Source organism: Vanessa cardui, chromosome 20, assembly GCF_905220365.1.
Source record: "Vanessa cardui chromosome 20, ilVanCard2.1, whole genome shotgun sequence".
In the NCBI taxonomy this organism is placed as follows: Eukaryota; Metazoa; Arthropoda; class Insecta; order Lepidoptera; family Nymphalidae; genus Vanessa; species Vanessa cardui.
In genome coordinates, this window is record NC_061142.1 from 5,534,651 (window position 1) to 5,555,645 (window position 20,995).

Consider the following 20,995-nt stretch of genomic DNA (forward strand, 5'->3'; position numbering starts at 1 on the left):
ACAATCTTTATTGAGACTATAATTTTTTCACGAACGGTCATTATTTATAATACGGTTTATTTACACTAACTGCTAATTTCACCCTAACATCAAAGGGGCAGGTGATAGGTCTTAAATATATACAATAAATTAATATTTCTGGTTAGAAAAAAAAAATCTTAATTTGAGAATTACTTAATTTTTTTTTTTTTTTTTTGTTTTTGTTTTAATAAATATATTGTTAAGTTAAAAAAATATACTTAAAAATCCAGTACTAGCTTATCTGGTAATCAATTTTACAATACATTTGATTTTAGTTTTCTTTAATAATTCAGATAAGGTTCTCCCTCCTAAAGTCCCTCGCCCTATTAACGTTGAATGTTTGTTAATGTTTGTGTTTAGTCCATTTTGTAAATTTCTATGTAAATATATTGAACGTAATAAGATTAAGTTGTAAATTATTTTGTGATTGTTGTTATGCATTTTAATACTAGTTGCCTTATTTTATTTACTTTTTATGTAATTATTATTGTTGTGTTGTTTTAGGTTATGGGTCTCCAATTCGTCTAGTGCTATTATGCCTTCAAAATTAATTTGAGCATGTAATCTCGACCGAACCGATCAATCTCCATCGTGTCTTCTCCATCGCACGTGACATTGGCGAAATAATCTGTGCCTCTTTGGCACAAAAAAAAAAGTATAAGTGGACTTACAAATTAAGTTAATTGTTTTCCTCTTTATCTGGTGAGAAATAGAACATCTATCGACATTCAATAAAAAAAAACATCTCGTTAAAAATATATTATACAATATCACTTATGTTAAAATAGGTGATTTTTATATAAAATACCTAGTAGAAACAAAAAAAGTATATAGTCAGTAGTAGTATAGTATATTGTGTAAAATATCATATGATTAGAAATTGAAAATGAATCTTTAGATTTTTCTTTAATTGAAAATATTTGTTTTAATCAGTATTTGTATTTGACACTAAATATAAAAACTAAATTCTTATCTATGGTCACTATTTTCAAATATACCATCAAAATCAAATCTTTTCGTTAATGTCAAAACTTAAAAGCAAAACAAGCAGTTTTAATATTCATTATTCAATGTTCATCGAATAACCAAACAAGTTTGATTTTATTTCAAAGGCGGCTTTTATGGTGAATAAACAATGGATGAGTTTCGTGCATTTTTTAATAATCCCTGTCCATCTAGTGCTCAAGTAATAAAACTTAAAAGTCCCCTTACTGGTGGGCTTCGTATTACGAAAAATGATACAATAAATGCGTTAAACAGACGAGAAGAACATCGTCAATCCGTTGTTCTTAGTGGCACGGATTATGCTCGAGAAGTCAAGGAAAGAGAAACTGAAATGTATTTAAAGGTATTATATTATTTAATATAGTTCTATAAAACCTATAAATGAAAGTGAAAATATATTATTTCATAATAATTCATTTATTTTAGAATGAAAGAGAACGTGAGACTTTCGAGAGTATATCTGGAGGTCTAGATTCACTGGAACAGTTATCATCCTGGGGAGCCTCTATGCAGAATGTTGAAATGTTAACAGATTTAGCTATGACGGAAGTCTATAATAAGTATTCCTTCCAGATGAGAGAAGATACTAAAAGCCTGGCTATACATGCATTTCATGACAATGTAAGTATCAATTTGCAAAAAAATAGCCACTCAAAAAATTAATATTCAGAATATTTTATGCATAAACTGTACACAAAATTGAAATTTTCGATATTAAATAAGTATTCTATGTTTTACAGATAATGGACAGAATTAAAGCGTTTCCAGTGGTCATAATAGAGGGTCCAACAGGATGCGGCAAAACAACCCAAGTACCCCAATGGATACTTGATGATGCTTATAACAACCGGAAACCTTGTAAGATTGTTGTCACACAACCAAGGAAAATAGCAGCCATATCTATTGCAAAGAGAGTGGCTCAAGAAAGAGGCTGGGATGTTGGTGGTGTTGTTGGTTATCAGGTAAAGTGATGTATCATTATTAGCAATGCACCCTCTAGTACTGAGGAATAAAACAGCTTTTTAGCAATATTTATTTTTTACAACCTACAAACAAATATATTTTAACACTTTAGTCGAACTCGCAAATATTGTCCTGCCTTTGTACCTATTGTCATAGCCAATCAGTTTCATAGTATAGATTCTAAAGTGTTGGAGCACCATTCTTCTTCAAATTATAATAAAAATAGTATTTAAAACTTCTACAAAGATACCTTTCCTGCTCAAGAGGAGTGAATTGGTAGTGAGCTTATTATACCTCTTCTCTAATGGTGTATTTTCTGAGTAATTTGTTTGAAATGTTTATAAGAATTTCCCACTCGATATTGTATTAATTAAAAAAAATAATCTAAACCATTTCTGTTACTAGATCGGACTGGAAAACAAAACATCTAATGATACACGAATCAGCTATGTAACTACTGGAATATTGTTACAAAAACTGGGTAAGGAAATAAATTTTATAGTAAATAAAATTACAACTGTCTTTTAATATTATAAAGTGCAAATAATATTCTAATTTGTATCTCTCTTCCAGTTTCCGCAAAGAATATGAATGAATACACTCATGTAATACTTGATGAAGTACATGAACGAGGACAAGAAATGGATTTTCTATTATTGGTGGTTAAGAAATTACTATACACAGTATCCCCTGCTGTCAAAGTTGTCCTTATGTCAGCCACATTTAATTGCAAAGCCTTTGCTGACTATTTCATGATACCTACACCAAGAGGATTCCAGATGTCGTCCTGTTTAAAAGTTGCGAATAATAAACAAACATTTACTGTTAAGACATTTTATTTGAATCATCTTAATAAGTTTGGTTCGGTATGTTATTCTTCAAATTTTAAATTACATTTCATATTTTTTTTTATTTTTTAGTATAATGATGCATTATTATGATCACATATATCCTTAGCATGAATTTAGTTTCGATTGGAACATTAAGAACATTTCTAATTGTTTAATATGTAAAAAATATCATGATTTTACAGATTCTTCAACAAGCAACTCCAAAAAATGATGAACCAGTCATTCTGCCAGATATGTACCACCTTGTTATAAAACTGGTGAATGCTTTTGAACTAATAGACAAAAAAGAAGAATATACAGACAGGAATGAAGCTGATCTGCCTTCTGTGCTTATATTTCTTCCCGGTATACATGAGATTGAGGAGCTTTATTCTTGCCTGACAGACATTGTATTAAGGTAATATAAAATGAATATCTTGTATATTTATTAATTAATTATTTATAATCAAATCCTATTTAACTCAAGAGTATTCTGCAGTGTTTCCAACTGTTTCAAATGTCCCTAAATGATATGACTATCTTAAATACATTTCAAAAACTATGTATTTATTTCATTTAAGAAGCTAAATTAAATCTAATATTAAAATATATTTTGATCCTAAAAAAGATAAGATTGAAATTTAAATGATGAGCCATTTTACTTTTCATAATATGTTTATTATTCTTAGGAGGAAATTAGCAGATGCAGAGTGCGCTTCTTATAAGTGGTGGGTGTTACCACTGCATTCTACAATCACAGCAGATGAACAAGTAAGGGTGTTCCAAAGAGCTCCCCCTGGACACCGCAAGATTATCCTTGCGACTAATATTGCTGAGAGTTCCATTACTGTACCTGATATTAAATATGGTAAGTGATAAAAAGTTTTTAATATTTTTTCTTTCTTCTATAAATTGTGTTACTAAAAGCTACTCATTTTTAATAAGTTATGATATTAAAAATAAGAATATTTAGTATATATGTATTTCATAGATAAATTACATATATAATTAAACTACATTATTATGTTAAAAATGTCCAATTCGACCATGAATATAAAGTTGAATTAACACAACAATACATTAAAATGGATAAAAAGTACTCTCCGGCGGGGAATCGAACCCCGGTCTCCCGCGTGACAGGCGGGGATACTTACCACTATACTACCGAAGATGTTCTAACAATGATGAATTTATAAATCGTTATCTTTAGAATTATTCACCACGGAAAGCGCACTATAGGTTAAATGAATATAAAATGAAAACTTCATTAAAAACTACAAAATAAAAATTTGTATTTTTGCTGTCTTAACATATAGTTTTCTCACTACTCTCAGACATCTTGTAAGCACTAGCGTCACTCACTCATACCTATTTCACGCCAATAATAATAATTTAATGCGCCTTCGTAAGTGAATAGATCTATAAAGCAACTAATTTGTCGCAAAGAGATTTTTTTTGTCGATAAACCGTAACTGGGAATAATCTAAAAAAAAATGATGAAAAGCGTGGAATTAATACCTGTTGACTTCCAGGCAGGATATATTAATTTAAATAATTGTATTAACTAACATGACTGTATTTTTTTAAATGTTGAATAAGAGTAACTACTGAGTTTCTTGCCGGTTCTTCTCGGTAGAATCTACTTTCCGAACCGGTGGTAGCTTAACTTAATTGTTAAATGACGATTCAAAAGTGCTTGTAAAAGCTCATTTGAATAAAGTTTATTTTGATTTTTGATTTTGATATCATTACCGATTTAAAACTCACTGTTACATTATTAAGTATTGCTGTTTAGCATCAAGTTAATATTTGTTATCATTATTTTCCAGTGATAGATTTCTGCCTCATGAAAGTAATGGTAGCAGACCAAAACACGAACTTCACGTCTCTTCAACTACAGTGGGCGTCAAAGACAAACTGCGAGCAACGGGCGGGGCGCGCGGGGAGGGTGCGCGACGGACGAGTGTACCGACTCGTTACAGATAAGTTCTATGTAAGTTACGTTAATAACAACAACAGCCTGTAAATTCCCACTGCTGGGCTAAAGGCCTCCTCTCCCTTTGAGGAGAATAAATAATAAATAAATTACATACATTACTCTGATCCCAATGTAAGTAGCTGAAGCACTTGTGTTATGGAAATCAGAAGTAACGACGGTACCACAAAAACCCAGACCCAAGACAACAAAAACTAATGATAATCAACATCGACTCGGCCGGGAATCGAACCCGGGGCCTCAGAGTGGCGTACCCACGAAAACCGGTGTACACACCACTCGACCATGGAGGTCGTTGGGAGAAGGTTTGGAACATATTTCAACACGCTGTTCCACTGCGAGTTTGTGGAATACACATGTGGCAGAATTTCTATGAAATAAGACACATGCAGGATTCCTCACGATGTTTTCCTTCACCGTCGGGAACGGGAATTATAAACACAAATTAAACACATTACTATTCAGTGGTGCTTGCCTGGGCTTGAACGAGATGAATTGTGAACATAAATTAAACACAATATTCAGTGATGCTTGCCTGGGTTTGAACCCGCAATTAACTGTTAAGATGCACGCGTTATAACCATTGGGCTATCTCGAGTCTACAGTTACGATATTAGCTTTTTTTTTTGCTATTTAAGATTCTGATGGAAGATGGACTGTTGCTAAAATAATTAATTTTTCTTCAGGATACCTTATCACAAGAGTGCAAACCTGAAATAATTCGGTGTCCCCTGGAGCGTCTCGTCTTATTGGCCAAAATGTTGGACATGGGCACGCCCAGTGACATACTAGCCCTGGCCATGGATCCGCCTGATATGTCGAACATATATAGAACTATACTCGTGCTTAAAGAGGTGAGCTCATTCATCTTTGGACCAATGTTGGACAATTTAAAGAATAGTGGCAGGTACTAATACAAATTATATATAATATACTATAGTTGAGTCTAACCCAAGGTTAAAAGTTACATACTTTTACGTTGTTTTGTTGATATAGTTTTTATATATTTCTCGTTATTGTGTTAGCTTTTCATATGTATATTAGTGAGTGTATCACCCTTAATATATATTACCCTTAATATATATTATAATAATGACTGTTTTATTGTATTCACATTTTGGCCGCTTGAGGTGAATTTTATGAAGAAAAACAATTTAGTTATAGTATTGGAAATGGTCCAAAAAATCCTGTTTTTATAGAAATCATTGCACATCCATCTGTGGAATAATATATTTTTATTTAGTTGTGTACGTTACTCCTTATTACAACAGCTTTCCGACATTGTAAATCCCTTTAAAATCGATCCAGTCCAGAGATTAGCCGGAAAAAACAGACACAAAATTTAAACAAAATTGATTATGTTCTGATTAATATTGCAAGGTTGGCGCTCTAAAGAAGACGTTGGGCGACGAGTGGTGCGTGTCGGACGGAGACCTCACGTACTTGGGTCGGGTGATGGCCAAGCTGCCCATCGACGTCCGGAGCTCCAAGCTAATCGTACTCGGCTATATATTCGGCTGTTTGGAAGAAAGTATTATCATGGGTAAGAAATATTATGAGCCTTCATCATTACATAGTATTAAACAAAGTCACTTGACACTGTCTGTCCATATGTATACTTGTATCTTTAATTTGGGAATGAAACGATCGCCTCCTGGCTATTTCATCTCTAATTAAATTGTTTATATAATATATGAGACAAATAAAAAAAAATAAAACCCGCTGAGTTTCTGTCGCCGGTTCTTCTCAGGTCAGGGTATTTTCTTTTCCGAACTGGTGGTAGTGTTTCAATTGACCGTCAATAAGAAAGTGTAATGCTTCTATATTGAATAAAGTTATTTGAGTTTGAGTTTAATTACTAAACAGAATTTGAGGCGGTTTTTTTATATTGTAAGTACATGGACAATATAGTAAAGAAACACTATTAAAGAAATTGCTAATGTGATATCGTAAATAAACAATTTCTGTAGTATATTTAGTGTCTGGGTCGCTAGACAAAAAATAAATTACCGATCAAAATCAATACACCCGTTCAATTATATAAGTTATAATATTCATGCGAGTTCCTCAATTGAATACTACATATTTAGCATACAGAAGTGAAATAGATTAAAAAAAAGACAAGAACATAAATAACTTTAATCAGGATATAAATAACTTCAATAATTTACAAATAAACTAAAATTTAGTTCTAACTTCGAAAATATCTTAACATAAATAAATCACCAAATCATACATATTGAAGTAAATTACTTACTCAGTTGAGCTTAATGAAATAAAACACAAATAACACTTATAACAAATTACAAGTCGAGCTAATATTGACATTACTGTTCGCGCCCACAAGAAAGAATAGTGACGGCTTGATACGGTTTCGCGCGCTTTTGTTTTTTTTTTATTTTATTCTTTCCAGCCAGTTGCATAGTTAAAGGAATCTCCTAAATATACACTTAAATATAGCCTGTGTAAAAATGCATAATTTTGTTTTCAGCTGCCGGGATGTCTGTGAAAAATGTGTTCAGTAGCCCTTTCCGAGAACGTCTCAACGCGTACAACTCGAAGTTGACATGGGCTGACGGCTCAACCAGTGATTGCATTGCACTGCTCAATGTTTACAAGGTTATTACATTGTATGTAACGAGCCGAGATGGCCCAGTGGTTGGAACACGTGCATCTTAACCGATAAATTCGGGTTCAAACCCAGGCAAGCACCACTATATATATGTGCTTAATTTGTGTTTATAATTCATCACGTGCTCGGCGGTGAAGTAAAACATCGTGAGGAAACCTGCATGTGTCTAATTTCATTGAAATTCTGCCACATGTACATTTCACCAACCCACATTGGAACAGCGTGGTGGAATATGTTCCAAGCCCTCTCCTTAATGGGAGAGGAGGCCATTAGCCCAGCAGTGGAAAATTTACAGGCTGTTACTTTACTTTACATTGTATTAAATTTACTTGCAAGAGCCTCTAGGTAGCTGCCACCCACTCATCATACAATCTAAGTTTGAAGGGTGAGTGAGACAGTCTAACTAGAGGCACAAGGGATATGATATCTCTTTTGCGAGGTTTTGGTGAATGATTTGCAGTGGTGACCACTTGCCATCAGGTGGCCCATTTGTCTGTTGGCTTACTTATGCTTTTAAATAATATTTGTGGACTTGGCGATATTAATATAGTCACTTCAAGAACTGATCTAACTTATTAGTTAGTAAATCTATATACATTTCGTAGGTGTGGAACCATCTCCGTCAGCAAAAATACTTCAAGCAGCAAGACACTAACGAGGTCCAGTGGGCTCGACGCTTCTACGTCCAGGTGCGAGCGCTGAGGGAACTGGATGACATGGTCCGCGAACTGCGTCAGAGACTCGCCAGAGAGGGCATTGAGGCTTCGAAGGGAAACTCGCCCTGGAGCAAACATGAGCTGCCACTAGTGCTCAAGGTAAGCTAAAATAAGCAATAGTTTTTGAGAAAAGTCAATGTAAACAGTTTAAAAAATTGTTGTTTATTTGATGCGTCAACGGTACTTTGAGATAGAAACATAGTATGTAATCAATTCTATTGGTATGAGGAGTAAAGGAAAATAAACGTCTTTAATCTCGAGATGACGTGATATCATTGAATGAAATCTAAATAGTATGTGGTACTCGTGAGAAAAATGCTTTTTTAATGTCGCAAAAGTTGTAGTGTGAACGTTGGAAGTAAATAATAAATTAGGTTTATCGAATATTCGAATTATCCTGCTATTGAAATGCACACAAGACGAAATAGGCTATTTGACAATGCGAAAAATAAATTGTGAATTATTGTAATCAGTGTATATTATTAGTTTATAAATGGTTATTTACTAACGAAACTTGAAAATAATACTTAATTTATTCAAAAATCAATAAATAAAAATGCATTTTTTCAAACGTTTGTCACGTGACACAAAACGCTTCTGATTGGCCGGGCTTATGATGAATTCACTTTGTTCTAAACCTTGCTTTTATGCTACATGTGCCACAGATTAAAATACAGCAAAGTGACGTCACCGACCCCATTGCAGCGCCATATTGTTCAAGTAGCGTTTTCGCGCGTTATATTAAATATGATATTTTTCGGCAAATATGTACTAGAAATATAAAAATCAACTCTACTAAATAATATAAAATGGATTTCGAAAACCAGTCGAATAGCCTATTACGAGAGAGTACTGGTGATTAAGAGCTCGGCCCGCCGTCCGGCAGGTGATCCTGGCGGGCGCGTTGTACCCGCAGTACTTCGTGCAAGTGACGTCGGACGAGGCGCGCGAGCGGGACGCCGTGCGCGCGCTGGGCGGGCTGGACCCGCGGCGCTCCGTGAGCCTGCGCGGCCTGCCCGACGCGCAGCCCGCGCGCGTGTACGCCGCCGCCGTGCGCAGCGCCGTGCGCCGACACCTCGGCGACGAGCCCCGCGTCTCCTTCGACTCCAACAGCCGGTACGCCACCTGCCCACTGTCGACTGACAGGGCACGGCACGGAAATAATTACAATAGAGTCAAAGAGTCTGTTATTTAAAATATAATATTATTAACAAAAAAAATTACTTTTATAACAAATTTATTGGAAGGATATAAAATAATAAACATTAACAACAAAATACTTCAATCAATTTTTGGTTTTCTAATAATATTACAAAAAACAGTAAAACAATGATGCACCTGACCGTATTTCGCGCCACCGCCCACCAAAAAGAGAGATAATTTTAAAAGCCATCTGTCAGCTTGACGCGTGGCGTTCGGAATGTCACACTAATTCTCCTTATAATATAGCAAAAGCAGATTTCTTCCAAACTGGGTGTTTCAAATTTTGTATTTTTTTTTTCAGAAAAATTTACTTGACGTTCCAAGACAATAATCCAAACGTAAAGAACGATAAAAACTCGGGGGGTGTAAGTATAGTATAATTTAATTCATGATACGAAATCGAAACATTTGTCTGATTTTCATAATGTTTCAGGATCCCACAATTCCTGGGCAAGTGGTGCTGTCGGTATACAAAGCGGTTAAAGCGAAGCAGTTAAAAATGGAATTCAGAATTCCTTTACTACCGTAAGTAGATAGTCTTTAGTTATTTACACAATGACGCCAATGATCATTGTGTACACATTTAATTCTTGTTAACATCTGTAAAATTATAAATAACTTTTTAATTAATATAAGTTATTAAATATTAATTTTTAAAGAGTATGGTAAATTTTACTACCAGTGACAGTATATAACTTTTTTTTGTTTCAGAATAGAAAAGGCAAACGCTCTCGCAGAAGCGATGGATCGAGAAAAATCAAGCGTGGATATGAACAAGATGGTACCCCGTCTGCCGGAGATAGATGACACACATTTCCCCCTAAAAATATCCCAAGTCTGTAACGTTTCCTCATCTCAGCAATATTTTTAAAGCACGGTGCCGATTATCTTTAAAGTATAGTACAACACAAATTAGATGTAGCATCGGAAAATGCAATGGAATGAAAATAAAACCGATTACTGCCGATTTACACAACCAATAGAAATAGCTCCCTATCGCGCCATTCGACCCTATTCGTCGCTATAGATTCTCGCGTCAGAGAAAGCAAGCATGTAAATCGACGCGTCAAATTGACGAATATATTAGGTCATATGATATACAAGTTATTACGTTTGTGCAAAGATCATATTCGCGTGAGAAATAAATATTGATAATTTGGGATAGCGTACTCAATTCGGATGTGATCGGTTTTACGAATTTTGCCGATGCGACATCTAAGTTGTGTCGTACTATACCTATTGCTAATATACTCAACGTCGGCAGATGATCGACATCGGCAAGTTCTGGGTGCAATACGACGACGAGTCGACGGCGTCCGAGCTGCGGCAGATACAGACGACGCTGAACCGCAAGCAGCCGCTCGCGTGCGCCGGCGCCGCGCAGCTCGACGCGCTCGTGGCGGCGCCCTACGCCGACGCCAGCGGCACGCAGCTGTACCGCGCGCGCGTCACCGCCCTACTGCCCAAGGACATGCTCGAGGTGAGTGTTACCATGACTATGACTATATGTTGAACATTTAACTTGTATGTGAATTACATATCATAATTTCAGAACTTTTTTTTTATGGTATAGGTTGGCGGACGAGCATATGGGCCACCTGATGATAAGTGGTCACCATCACCCATAGACAATGACGTTGTACGGAATATTAACTATTCCTTACATCGTCACTGCGCCACTAACCTTGGGAACTAAGATGTTATGTTCCTTGTGCCTGTAGTTACACTGGCTCACTCACCCTTCAAACCGGAACACAACAATACTGACTACTGTTATTTGGCGGTAGAATAACTGATGAGTGGGTGGTACCTACCCAGACGGGCTCGCACAAAGCCCTACCACCAAGAGCTACTACCCACTAACGTGGATTTTTTAAGATATTCTTTCTCGTTCAGGTGTTCTACATAGATTACGGCACCGTGGGGCGCGTGGGCACGTGCAGCCTGCGCGAGCTGCCGGCCGGCCTGTGCCGCGAGGCGCCGCCGCTGGCCATGCGCTGCGCCCTGAGCGGCATCGCGCCCGCGCCGCTGCTGCACGCGCACGCGCACTGGACGCCCGCCGCGCAGCGCCTGTTCGCCGAGCTGGTGGCGCGCGGCCGCCTGCTGGGCAAGGTGAGTGTCGCACGCTGCGCACGCGCACGCGCACTGGACGCCCGCCGCGCAGCGCCTGTTCGCCGAGCTGGTGGCGCGCGGCCGCCTGCTGGGCAAGGTGAGTGTCGCACGCTGCGCACGCGCACGCGCACTGGACGCCCGCCGCGCAGCGCCTGTTCGCCGAGCTGGTGGCGCGCGGCCGCCTGCTGGGCAAGGTGAGTGTCGCACGCTGCGCACGCGCACGCGCACTGGACGCCCGCCGCGCAGCGCCTGTTCGCCGAGCTGGTGGCGCGCGGCCGCCTGCTGGGCAAGGTGAGTGTCGCACGCTGCGCACGCGCACGCGCACTGGACGCCCGCCGCGCCGCGCCTGTTCGCCGAGCTGGTGGCGCGCGGCCGCCTGCTGGGCAAGGTGAGTGTCGCACGCTGCGCACGCGCACGCGCACTGGACGCCCGCCGCGCAGCGCCTGTTCGCCGAGCTGGTGGCGCGCGGCCGCCTGCTGGGCAAGGTGAGTGTCGCACGCTGCGCACGCGCACGCGCACTGGACGCCCGCCGCGCCGTGACGTTTCACTAAAATTAGTGTGTAAAACACGCGGGAGCACTAACACAAACGTTGATTTAATAGAAACCAATCCCTTATTGTAATTTTTCGGTACCTTGTGTGGCCAATGATGGATTTGAAGAGAAGATATTTTGTGTGCTTTCAGATCTACTCGGTGACTCATGGCATTGTCTCCATTGAACTTCTAGCCGAGGGCGGGAAGTTGAATATTAACAAGGAACTATTGAACAAGGGTTTCGCAGTGACTTGCGAAGAGAGCTACGACTCTAAGGTTAGCGAGTCTGGCATATTTTTATTTATCTATTTATTTGATTTCGTTGGTTATAGATAAAACCTTTTATAAAATACCTACCTACCTCGCAATACAGTAGTAGTGAATTTCAAAGAAATTAAGCTTATATACCTACAGCCAATAAATGTTATAAGTTTAAAGGTTAATAGCAAATTGTTTATAACAGATTATCCTAATATTTAGAACGTAACACTATTGATACAGTAAAATGTTTTAAAAATGTATCAACGGATTTCTGTTGTATCATTTGATATATCAGAATTATAGACAAAAGATTAGAGAAGATTCTACCATTTGCGGATAATATTATATAACGTAGATGATATATATTTTTACAGTTGAATCACGACCTGAGGCAGACGGCGACAGAATTGAATATGGCGCAAAAGCGCGCCTACAACAAGGAGCAAACGGAACTCGCTTTCGACCGCCTGCGAGAAGCGGAGGCGCCCAGTTACAAGGAGTGCATATCGGATGTGTGCCTCAAAGGACCTGATAGGTTACTCACATAATTATATTAATCTTAATTAAGTATAGTCTGTTCGCGTTAAGAATGCAGTGAGTTCTCATTGTTTATCGGCTTTACTCCGCCCCCTGACCAATCAAATCTTTTTTAACAGCAGGATGAAGATGTATGCATATTTGTGTTAAAATTCCAACAAATTTTATTTGTTTTAAAGACTATACAATGAATTTAAAAAATACACATTAAAGTAAAAAATCGAAATTAGGTATTTAATATTTTAATCACTATTACCAGTGTCGTCGTTAGTATTTATAATAAAAGAATTTTCTGCAGCGAGTTCCATAACATTATCTCAATCCCACACGGCAATTTCTTCTTGTAAGAAGTGGTCGCAGCATTTCTCGCACGTTTAATTTTACAAATTGGTGAAGTATTCATTTTTTTTTTAAATATCGGTTAATAATAATGAATATTTTAATAAATGATCAATTTAAAAAACCTAATTACTTGTGTACAACTTATGTCACTCGATCCTAAGGTTCCTGTTTAATAGTAAAACCAATAGCTGCCACTGAAAGTCATGTTTAATCTTTTTTTTTTCGAACTGTGTACTGCTGTTGGCCCTTTTGGCCTCTACAGCGTCACCGGGGTGTTTAATCAACAAAATTCTTAACACGAGGTATACAATCGTTTGCGAACTTGCCATCGCGATGAAGAAATTTACATATTTTGACATAACGTCATCTAGGAGCTATAGGTTACATTCATTACCACATGTACAGCTTGAATAAATTAAATATAAATATATAAATAAACAAAATTTAAATTATAAAAATAAAAATATGAGTTAATAATTAATTAAATGTGAACTTGACTTTGTAATTTGAAAAGATTTGATTGGTTAATGGGGGCGGAGTCAGGCCGGTAAACAATGACAACTCACTGCATTCTTAACGCGAACAGACTATAGTCGTTATACGAATAAACATCCCAGAACGGGACTAAAATATTTCTTAGGCAGTTATTAGTACCCGGAGTTATAAATAGAGAGTTGAGAATTATTATTGCATTTTTCAATGTTTTTTAGATAAGAAAAATATTTTATGTCCAATAAAAATTGGGAAATAAGCTGTGTGAACTTACTTGTCATTGATTTTTGGGCTGAATGAATAAAAATTTAATAGTACTTTACTGATATAGTCTATCGTTAAAATGGTGGAATAGAGTACCTACTTAGTTTCTTAACAGTTCTTCTCAACATCAAACTATCTTTACACCTTATTTAACACTAATATAACGATTCAAAAATGCCTTTGCCTGCTAGAATAAAGACTATTTTGAATTTTTGTTCGATAAATTAATAAATAAGTAATGTATTATCTGTTCAGTCCGCTGGAGTCGACCCTGCACAACTTGATGTACGCGAGTCGCGACAAGCAGGTGTGCGTGGAGTGGAGCTCGGTCAACTCCGTGCTGCTCGACACGGAACCACAGGAAGTTTACGAAAGGTATTGCCATGTTCGAATTTCATTTTATTTGAAGGTAAACTTTATTGACTTACACAGACCTAATAAAATTTACTTTTATCGATCTTTCATTCTTTTATAATAACTTGACATAAGTAACTACGACCTAAAAAAATAGGCTATTTGACTGGTTTTTAAAATCCATTTTATATTATTTAGTAGAGGTTAAGGAACCCTGTAAAAATTGATTTTTATATTTCTAGTACATATTTGCCGAAAAATATCATATTAAAAATTCCATATTTAAATAACGCGCGAAAACGCTACTTGGACAATATGGCGCTGCAATGGGGTCGATGACGTCACTTTGCTGTATTTTAATCTGTGGTACATACGGTAGAAAAGCAAGGTTTACAAGAAAGTGACTTAATCATAAGCCCGGCCAATCAGCAGCGTTTTTTGTCACGTGACAAACGTTTGAAAAAATTCATTTTTATTTATTGATTTTTGAAAAAATTAAGTATTATTTTCAAGTTTCGTTAGTAAATAACCATTTTTAAACTCATAATATACTGATTACAATAATTCACAATTTATTTTTCGCATTGTCAAATAGCCTATTGTATAGCTAGAAGTAGCTATTCTTTGTTCCGAACGGTTGTTGTGGTATACAAGGCACTTGGCAATAGGCAGTATTAAAGGTCAGGAGGTCATTATATCCATTAATATTTGTCGTAGGTTATTGGTGGCTGCTGAAGTGGGTCAGAACGAAGCTAGCAGTAAGCTGACCCTGCGCCACACGACGCTGATGCCCAACATACGGGGTCTTCCCGCCATCATCGCGCTACTGTTCTGTCCAGAGTGAGTTGTTTGATAGTTATTATATATTTATACAGTGTGATTCAATTTAATATATTTATTTTAACTTATAAAGAAATATTTTATTGATTTGAAGGACTTTCAATACATCATCTATTTCCGAGATGGCCCAGTGGTTAGAACGCGTGCATCTTAATCGATGATTGCGGGTTCAAACCCAGGCAAGCACCGCTGATTCATGTGCTTAATTTGTCTTTATAATTCATCTCGTGCTCAGCGGTGAAGGAAAACATCGTGAGGAAACCTGCATGTGACAAATGTCATAGAAATTCTGCCACATGTGTATTCCACCAACCCGCATTGGAACAGCGTGGTGGAAGATGTTCCAAACCTTCTCCTCAAAGGGAGAGGAGGCCTTTAGCCCAGCAGTGGGAATTCACAGGCTGTTGTTGTTGTTGAAGGACTTTAAATTTTTGTTAAAAATACGTCAAATAAAAAAAAAAATTGTCTTTGCAAAAAGAAAATTTAAATTAAATAAATATAATTTTTTTAGACGCTTGCAATTTCCAAGTTCGTTTACAACTTAAAGTATTGTTCCATTTAAACATTTGTGCTTCTATTGTATCGATCGGCACCCACAGAGCGGAGCTGCGTCGCGACACGGGCGGCTCGCGCTACGTGAGCGTGCTGTGCGGGCTCGGCAGCGACGCCGACGGCGCGCCGCGCTTCCCGGAGCACGACCTGCTCGTCGACATCGACGCCGACCTCGCCGTCGACGACATCGGCCTCGTGAGTACACGCACACGCACACACACACACACACACACACACACACGTGCACGCACACACGCACACGCACGCACACACACACGCACACATACGCAAACGCAAGTACACGCACGCACACGCACGCACACGCATGCACACGCACGAACACGCACGCACACGCACGAACACGCACGCACACGTACGAACACGCACGCACACGCACACACACACGCGCACACACTCACTCACTCACTCTCACACACACACACACACACATATTATACAAACATACACACATGCATACGTAGAAGCACTTCGCTAGCCCTCGTAACATCTATGTTTAAGAATATGATGAATATGGTATGACACTGCTTTTCCCAAGAATGTATAACCTCATAAGAGTGACATTCTTAAGTATTATTTCACTGGTTATGCTGACGTACGGTTTTTTAACTCATGTGCTCAATTATTGATGGTTGCCTTTAACAAACAATAGTCGGCTCTTGTGATACCCACAAGTTGATTTGCGGTGTATTCGAAATCGGAACTGTGCTTGTTTGAGTTATATAATAATATATTGATAGAAAAATAATATATAAAATGAGTACATATATATACACACATATTTAGTAGTTACAGAAATGATGGATATATAGTGCTATTTTGATTCAGAATCTCAATCTAACAAGTAATATTAGTAAAACTGAATTTGTTCATTAATCATAGGTAGAATAAGATTATCCAATATTATCATCAACCTCCTGCCCTTATCCCAATTTTATTTGGGGTCGGCGCATCATGTCTTCACCTTCCATACTTCTCTGTCAGACGTCATCTCACAAGTAACATTATTTCTAACCATATCTTCTTTCACACAGTCCATCCATGGTTTTCTTGGTCATCCTCTAACTCTATATCCATCCACATCCATGCTCAGGGCCTTCCTCACAATATGTTCCTCTGGGATTATCCAAGATTATCCAATATTATATGTTGTCTAAAATGTATGTTTTAAAGTATATTTCTTATTCAACAGATAAATCACATTCGTTATCTGATGGACTATATGATGTTCTGCAACGATGGACAAGACATCCCCTCGTCTGACGATGACTTCAGACCGAACGTACCGAAGTTCATCCGAGACGATTTAATGCAGTGAGTACACATAACAATATGCAATTATATGTACAGTGAGCAAAACAGTGTATCATAGTTTTCATAAAAACACGCTAAGTAGGGTAGACAATTAAATTAAAGGCAATGTTATTCACAATACTAATCAATTTGTTGGTAAATTTATATATGTAAGCTTTGTACACCGTATATTGTGTACATAGGCTAAAGTACGAGTAATATGCGCTGCCTAACTTTTGTAATCTGCCATTTAGCAATAACAATGACAGCAAACGCAAGGAGGCATATTTTAAGCCCATGTGTCAAGAAATTTCAAATTTATTTTTATATTTAGTTTTAGTTATAATATTGGAAGTGAAAAACCTTTAATCGTCGGTTTTTCTATTTTAGTTTAGTAAAAGCAGTAAATGTAAATGTTTAATAATATATAACGTGTAAATATTTAATATTCATTAATTGAAATATAATAACAATTAAATTTTCTATTTTAGATAAATATTCAATTTTTGTGTTATTTTACTCCAATAACATATAACACATTACATATATGTAAATGCAGGTTACTATTAAAACGTCGTAAGCACCGCGAACCACAAACCGTTGTTAACGCTTGGGAATGGAAGTCGATCCCTGAAGATGAGGTGCTCGAAATAACCATCCCGGACATGGTGGAGAGAGCCGTCGTGTATCCACTGCACGCGCCGCTAGAACTGTATCCGGTGTCCAGGGATAAGCTCCTAGCCTTGAAACGGGATAATGACGAGCTTAAAATGCTTGTTAGTAGGTGGGTACTAAGTATAATTATGATATACATACATATGTAATTTTATCTTGCTACAATTGTTAGTTAATGTATGTGTTAACACGTTCAGTGTCAGCGACAAGCCTAGCGTGTTCACGCGAATTTCTATAGCCACGCCGCGAACACGCTAGGCTTGTTCTAAGAATTTCAGTGATATCTTAAAAACTAGGCTAAATTATTCATTCAAACTAATTGTGTGCAATCTTCAAGCGATAAGCTACTGAGTTTTTAAGTGGCCCGTTAAAAATATTTTTTTTTATTTTAGACAAAAATGTCTTTTGTAATGCCGGCGACACGCTAGGCTTGTTCACTTATTAAGGATAATCATAGATTGTCAAACTGTTTTTTCAACAAACCACATTTTATTTATGGCTTATTACCAATTTGTTGACAATTGAACTAATTTTGTTATTGTTTTCTCAAACTTACGGAACTTTGTTACATTTTTTTTTTTGTACAAATATCTATTATTATAAAAATTTTTACCCCTTTGTAGTAAAACTATATAAGCCGTAATTCTGCCATTCCTATTTAATGACAAAGTTTATACTAAATTGTCTTTGTGTTATGTTGATACTGATACTGATTATGTATTATAAGTTCCTATATGTTAGTTCGATTAATCATTAACTACCACATACATACACCAAATATGTAAAATTAAACACTAAATAAGGCTGATTTACCTTAAAAATGTAAACTCATGTCAACTTCAAATTCGTGTTACAAGAATTGAAGTAATGAAACAATAAAACGAGTTTAGTTAGAGAGTTTACAAGAAGCTTGATTATTTTTTAACTATTTGTTTATAATTTATTACTTATTTAATTTTTCTTTATTATTATATCAAGACATGTGCACCGAATCGATATCCTATGACCTTTGAACATTTCTAGCAACTAATAAGAAAGTGAACGAAACAAGTGAGATAAAAATTGATTTTAGAAATTAATAAGTATGTATTTGAGAAAACAAAAAAAGAAGGTGGATTTTTATGGACACTTACGGACACTCACGCGAAATTTAAACTCTGTTTTAATTTGTATTGAAAGTTCTATTTTATTTTATTTGGTTATACCTTGCTACTTTCAAACTGACCCGCGTCCTTTACAGGGATACAACAGTAGATAACAGGTAACAGTATATATCATGAACAATTTTTTTATTGAAATACGAACTAAATCATAACGCGATAAAAAGTATATATCAAATTCGACACCAATATAAATATGATATGTGGGAATTTATTAAAAAGTTTTACAACCACTGATTACATTATGATGTTTACTTACCATAAAAGCGGTATTTTGTCATAATTCCAGGATAAAACACTGACAACATTATTCTAAACACTTTAATTATTGCATAACACAAGAAATATTAACTAACAAAGACCGTTTTAACAAAAATATAATATTTTTTTTGTTCCTGTGCCAGTGGACACGCTACGCTTGTCCATACAATTTATCTTGCGATGCCGGGGACGCGCTTAGCGTGTTCGCGGCATTATGTATGGCGGCATCGCTATAAGCATAGGAAAAATTTAGGTGGCAGTGAACGTGTTAAGGTATTCTTGATTTTCGAGCCTTGGCACTAGTGATCATTTTTGATCGTCACATGTAGCATGCGAAAGCGATCTTGTGGCGCCCGCTGAAAAGATGGGGAGGATTTCAGACCGCTGGTTTTTTATTGGTTATTCCGGTGTGCCGGGGCGCCCTCGGGAGTCGAGATGGCCCAGTGGTTAGAACGCATGCATCTTAACCGATGTTTGCGGGTTCAAACCCAGGCAAGCACCGCTGATTCATATGCTTAATTTGTCTTTATAATACATCTCGTGCTCTGCGGTGAAGGAAAACATCGTGAGGAAACCTGCATGTGACAAATTTCATAGAAATTCTGCCACATGTGTGTTCCACCAACCCGCACTGGAACAGCGTGGTGGAATATGTTCCAAACCTTCTCCTCAAAGGGAGAGGAGGCCTTTAGCCCAGCAGTGGGAATTTACAGGCTATTGTTGTTGTTGGGGCGCCCTCGGCGTCTTGGGCACCGGCGAGTGCCACATACGCTTTCTCACACTTCACGTGGTGGAAACGCGTTTCTCCAGGGACAAAAAAAATGTGATCGTTTTTGTTGAAACTTGTGGTTCCAAGATCAGCCGTGTTAAAATCTTGTATATGCAATTTTACCCTTTTTTACATAAAGTAAGTATATGTATAATATGCTTATTAATATTTATGTTCAGGACATTACTCTCGTCGAGTTCGGATCTGGTTTGCAAGCTGTGTGGGACACCTCCCATGCCGACCCACGCCATGCGCATACATCTCTGCTCCAATGCGCACCTGGAGAAAGAGGAGGACTTCCGCATCGTACAATCATAGACTATATAACATTTTGTTGACCATAGACAAAAATAACCTACGTAATGTTAGTAAAACAGATCAAGATCTACATACTAGTGTGTGTCATGGACAAAGTTTTTATATTTAATTTTGTTTTTGGATGGAAATTTATAGGTCATGTGGCCTATTTGGATCTGCTACCGTAGTCTACATATTGTAGCTACATACCTTGTGATATAGATTATAAAAACATTTCCAAAATATATTTCTGGTATATTCATAAATATATTGCTTTTGTTACTGAATATATTAGATACTATTTTCTCTCTAAAATAGGACTTCAAATTAGGTAAATAAGTTGATTAAGTGTTTTGTTTTATTACGAATGAGTATAGTGACATAAGTGAATATTACTCGTTTACACTTAGCTACTTTCATTACATTTCTTAGTCGCATTTCATCTGAGCGTAATGCTATCTCTTTCTCACATATGATGTTAGAAAAAGATAACAATATATGTGTCCTGGAATACAGTTTAAAGATAGTAAATAGGAGTATTCCAGCCCTGCTATGGAAGTGAGCTGAATGTAAACGTGGTACGATGTGATTTGACTTAATTACTTTTAAGTCCTGATTGTTATAACTTTAAAAAATGTTCATTATCGTTTAAGTGATTTGTTAAGAAATAAATTGATTGACATACGCTGTTTATAATTTAATCTACATCTCCCCTTTCTGAATTTAAGGCTCTTAAGTGTACATTTAGTGGTGTATATGAATAAAGTCTTTATTTTATTTACTAAAGATGTACCAACGACAACCTCCTCTCCAACGACAGTATAAATAATTTTATACTTCCTAAAGACTAAGAATCAGAATATAACTA

General features: G+C 36.9%; 1 protein-coding gene and 1 non-coding gene across 2 annotated transcripts; one reads left to right on the top strand and one right to left on the bottom strand.

The window, feature by feature from the left end:
- The first annotated feature begins 995 nt into the window (after window positions 1-995).
- Window positions 996-20,813, top strand: LOC124538378 (probable ATP-dependent RNA helicase spindle-E). The gene is made up of 26 exons (XM_047115423.1): window positions 996-1,369; window positions 1,453-1,647; window positions 1,767-1,988; window positions 2,395-2,470; window positions 2,563-2,855; window positions 3,023-3,237; window positions 3,509-3,687; window positions 4,649-4,812; window positions 5,502-5,669; window positions 6,196-6,358; window positions 7,307-7,434; window positions 8,053-8,262; window positions 9,050-9,279; window positions 9,668-9,731; window positions 9,800-9,891; window positions 10,078-10,201; window positions 10,631-10,846; window positions 11,263-11,478; window positions 12,163-12,288; window positions 12,648-12,808; window positions 14,164-14,283; window positions 14,980-15,102; window positions 15,702-15,849; window positions 16,865-16,986; window positions 17,525-17,749; window positions 20,010-20,813. Exons 1-26 carry the CDS (start codon window positions 1,157-1,159, stop codon window positions 20,146-20,148), a joined length of 4,332 nt encoding a protein of 1,443 aa, XP_046971379.1. The 5' UTR covers window positions 996-1,156; the 3' UTR covers window positions 20,149-20,813.
- On the bottom strand, window positions 3,919-3,990 carry Trnad-guc. Its single transcript has one exon. It is a non-coding gene; the product is annotated as a tRNA-Asp (tRNA).
- Window positions 20,814-20,995: the final 182 nt, after the last annotated feature.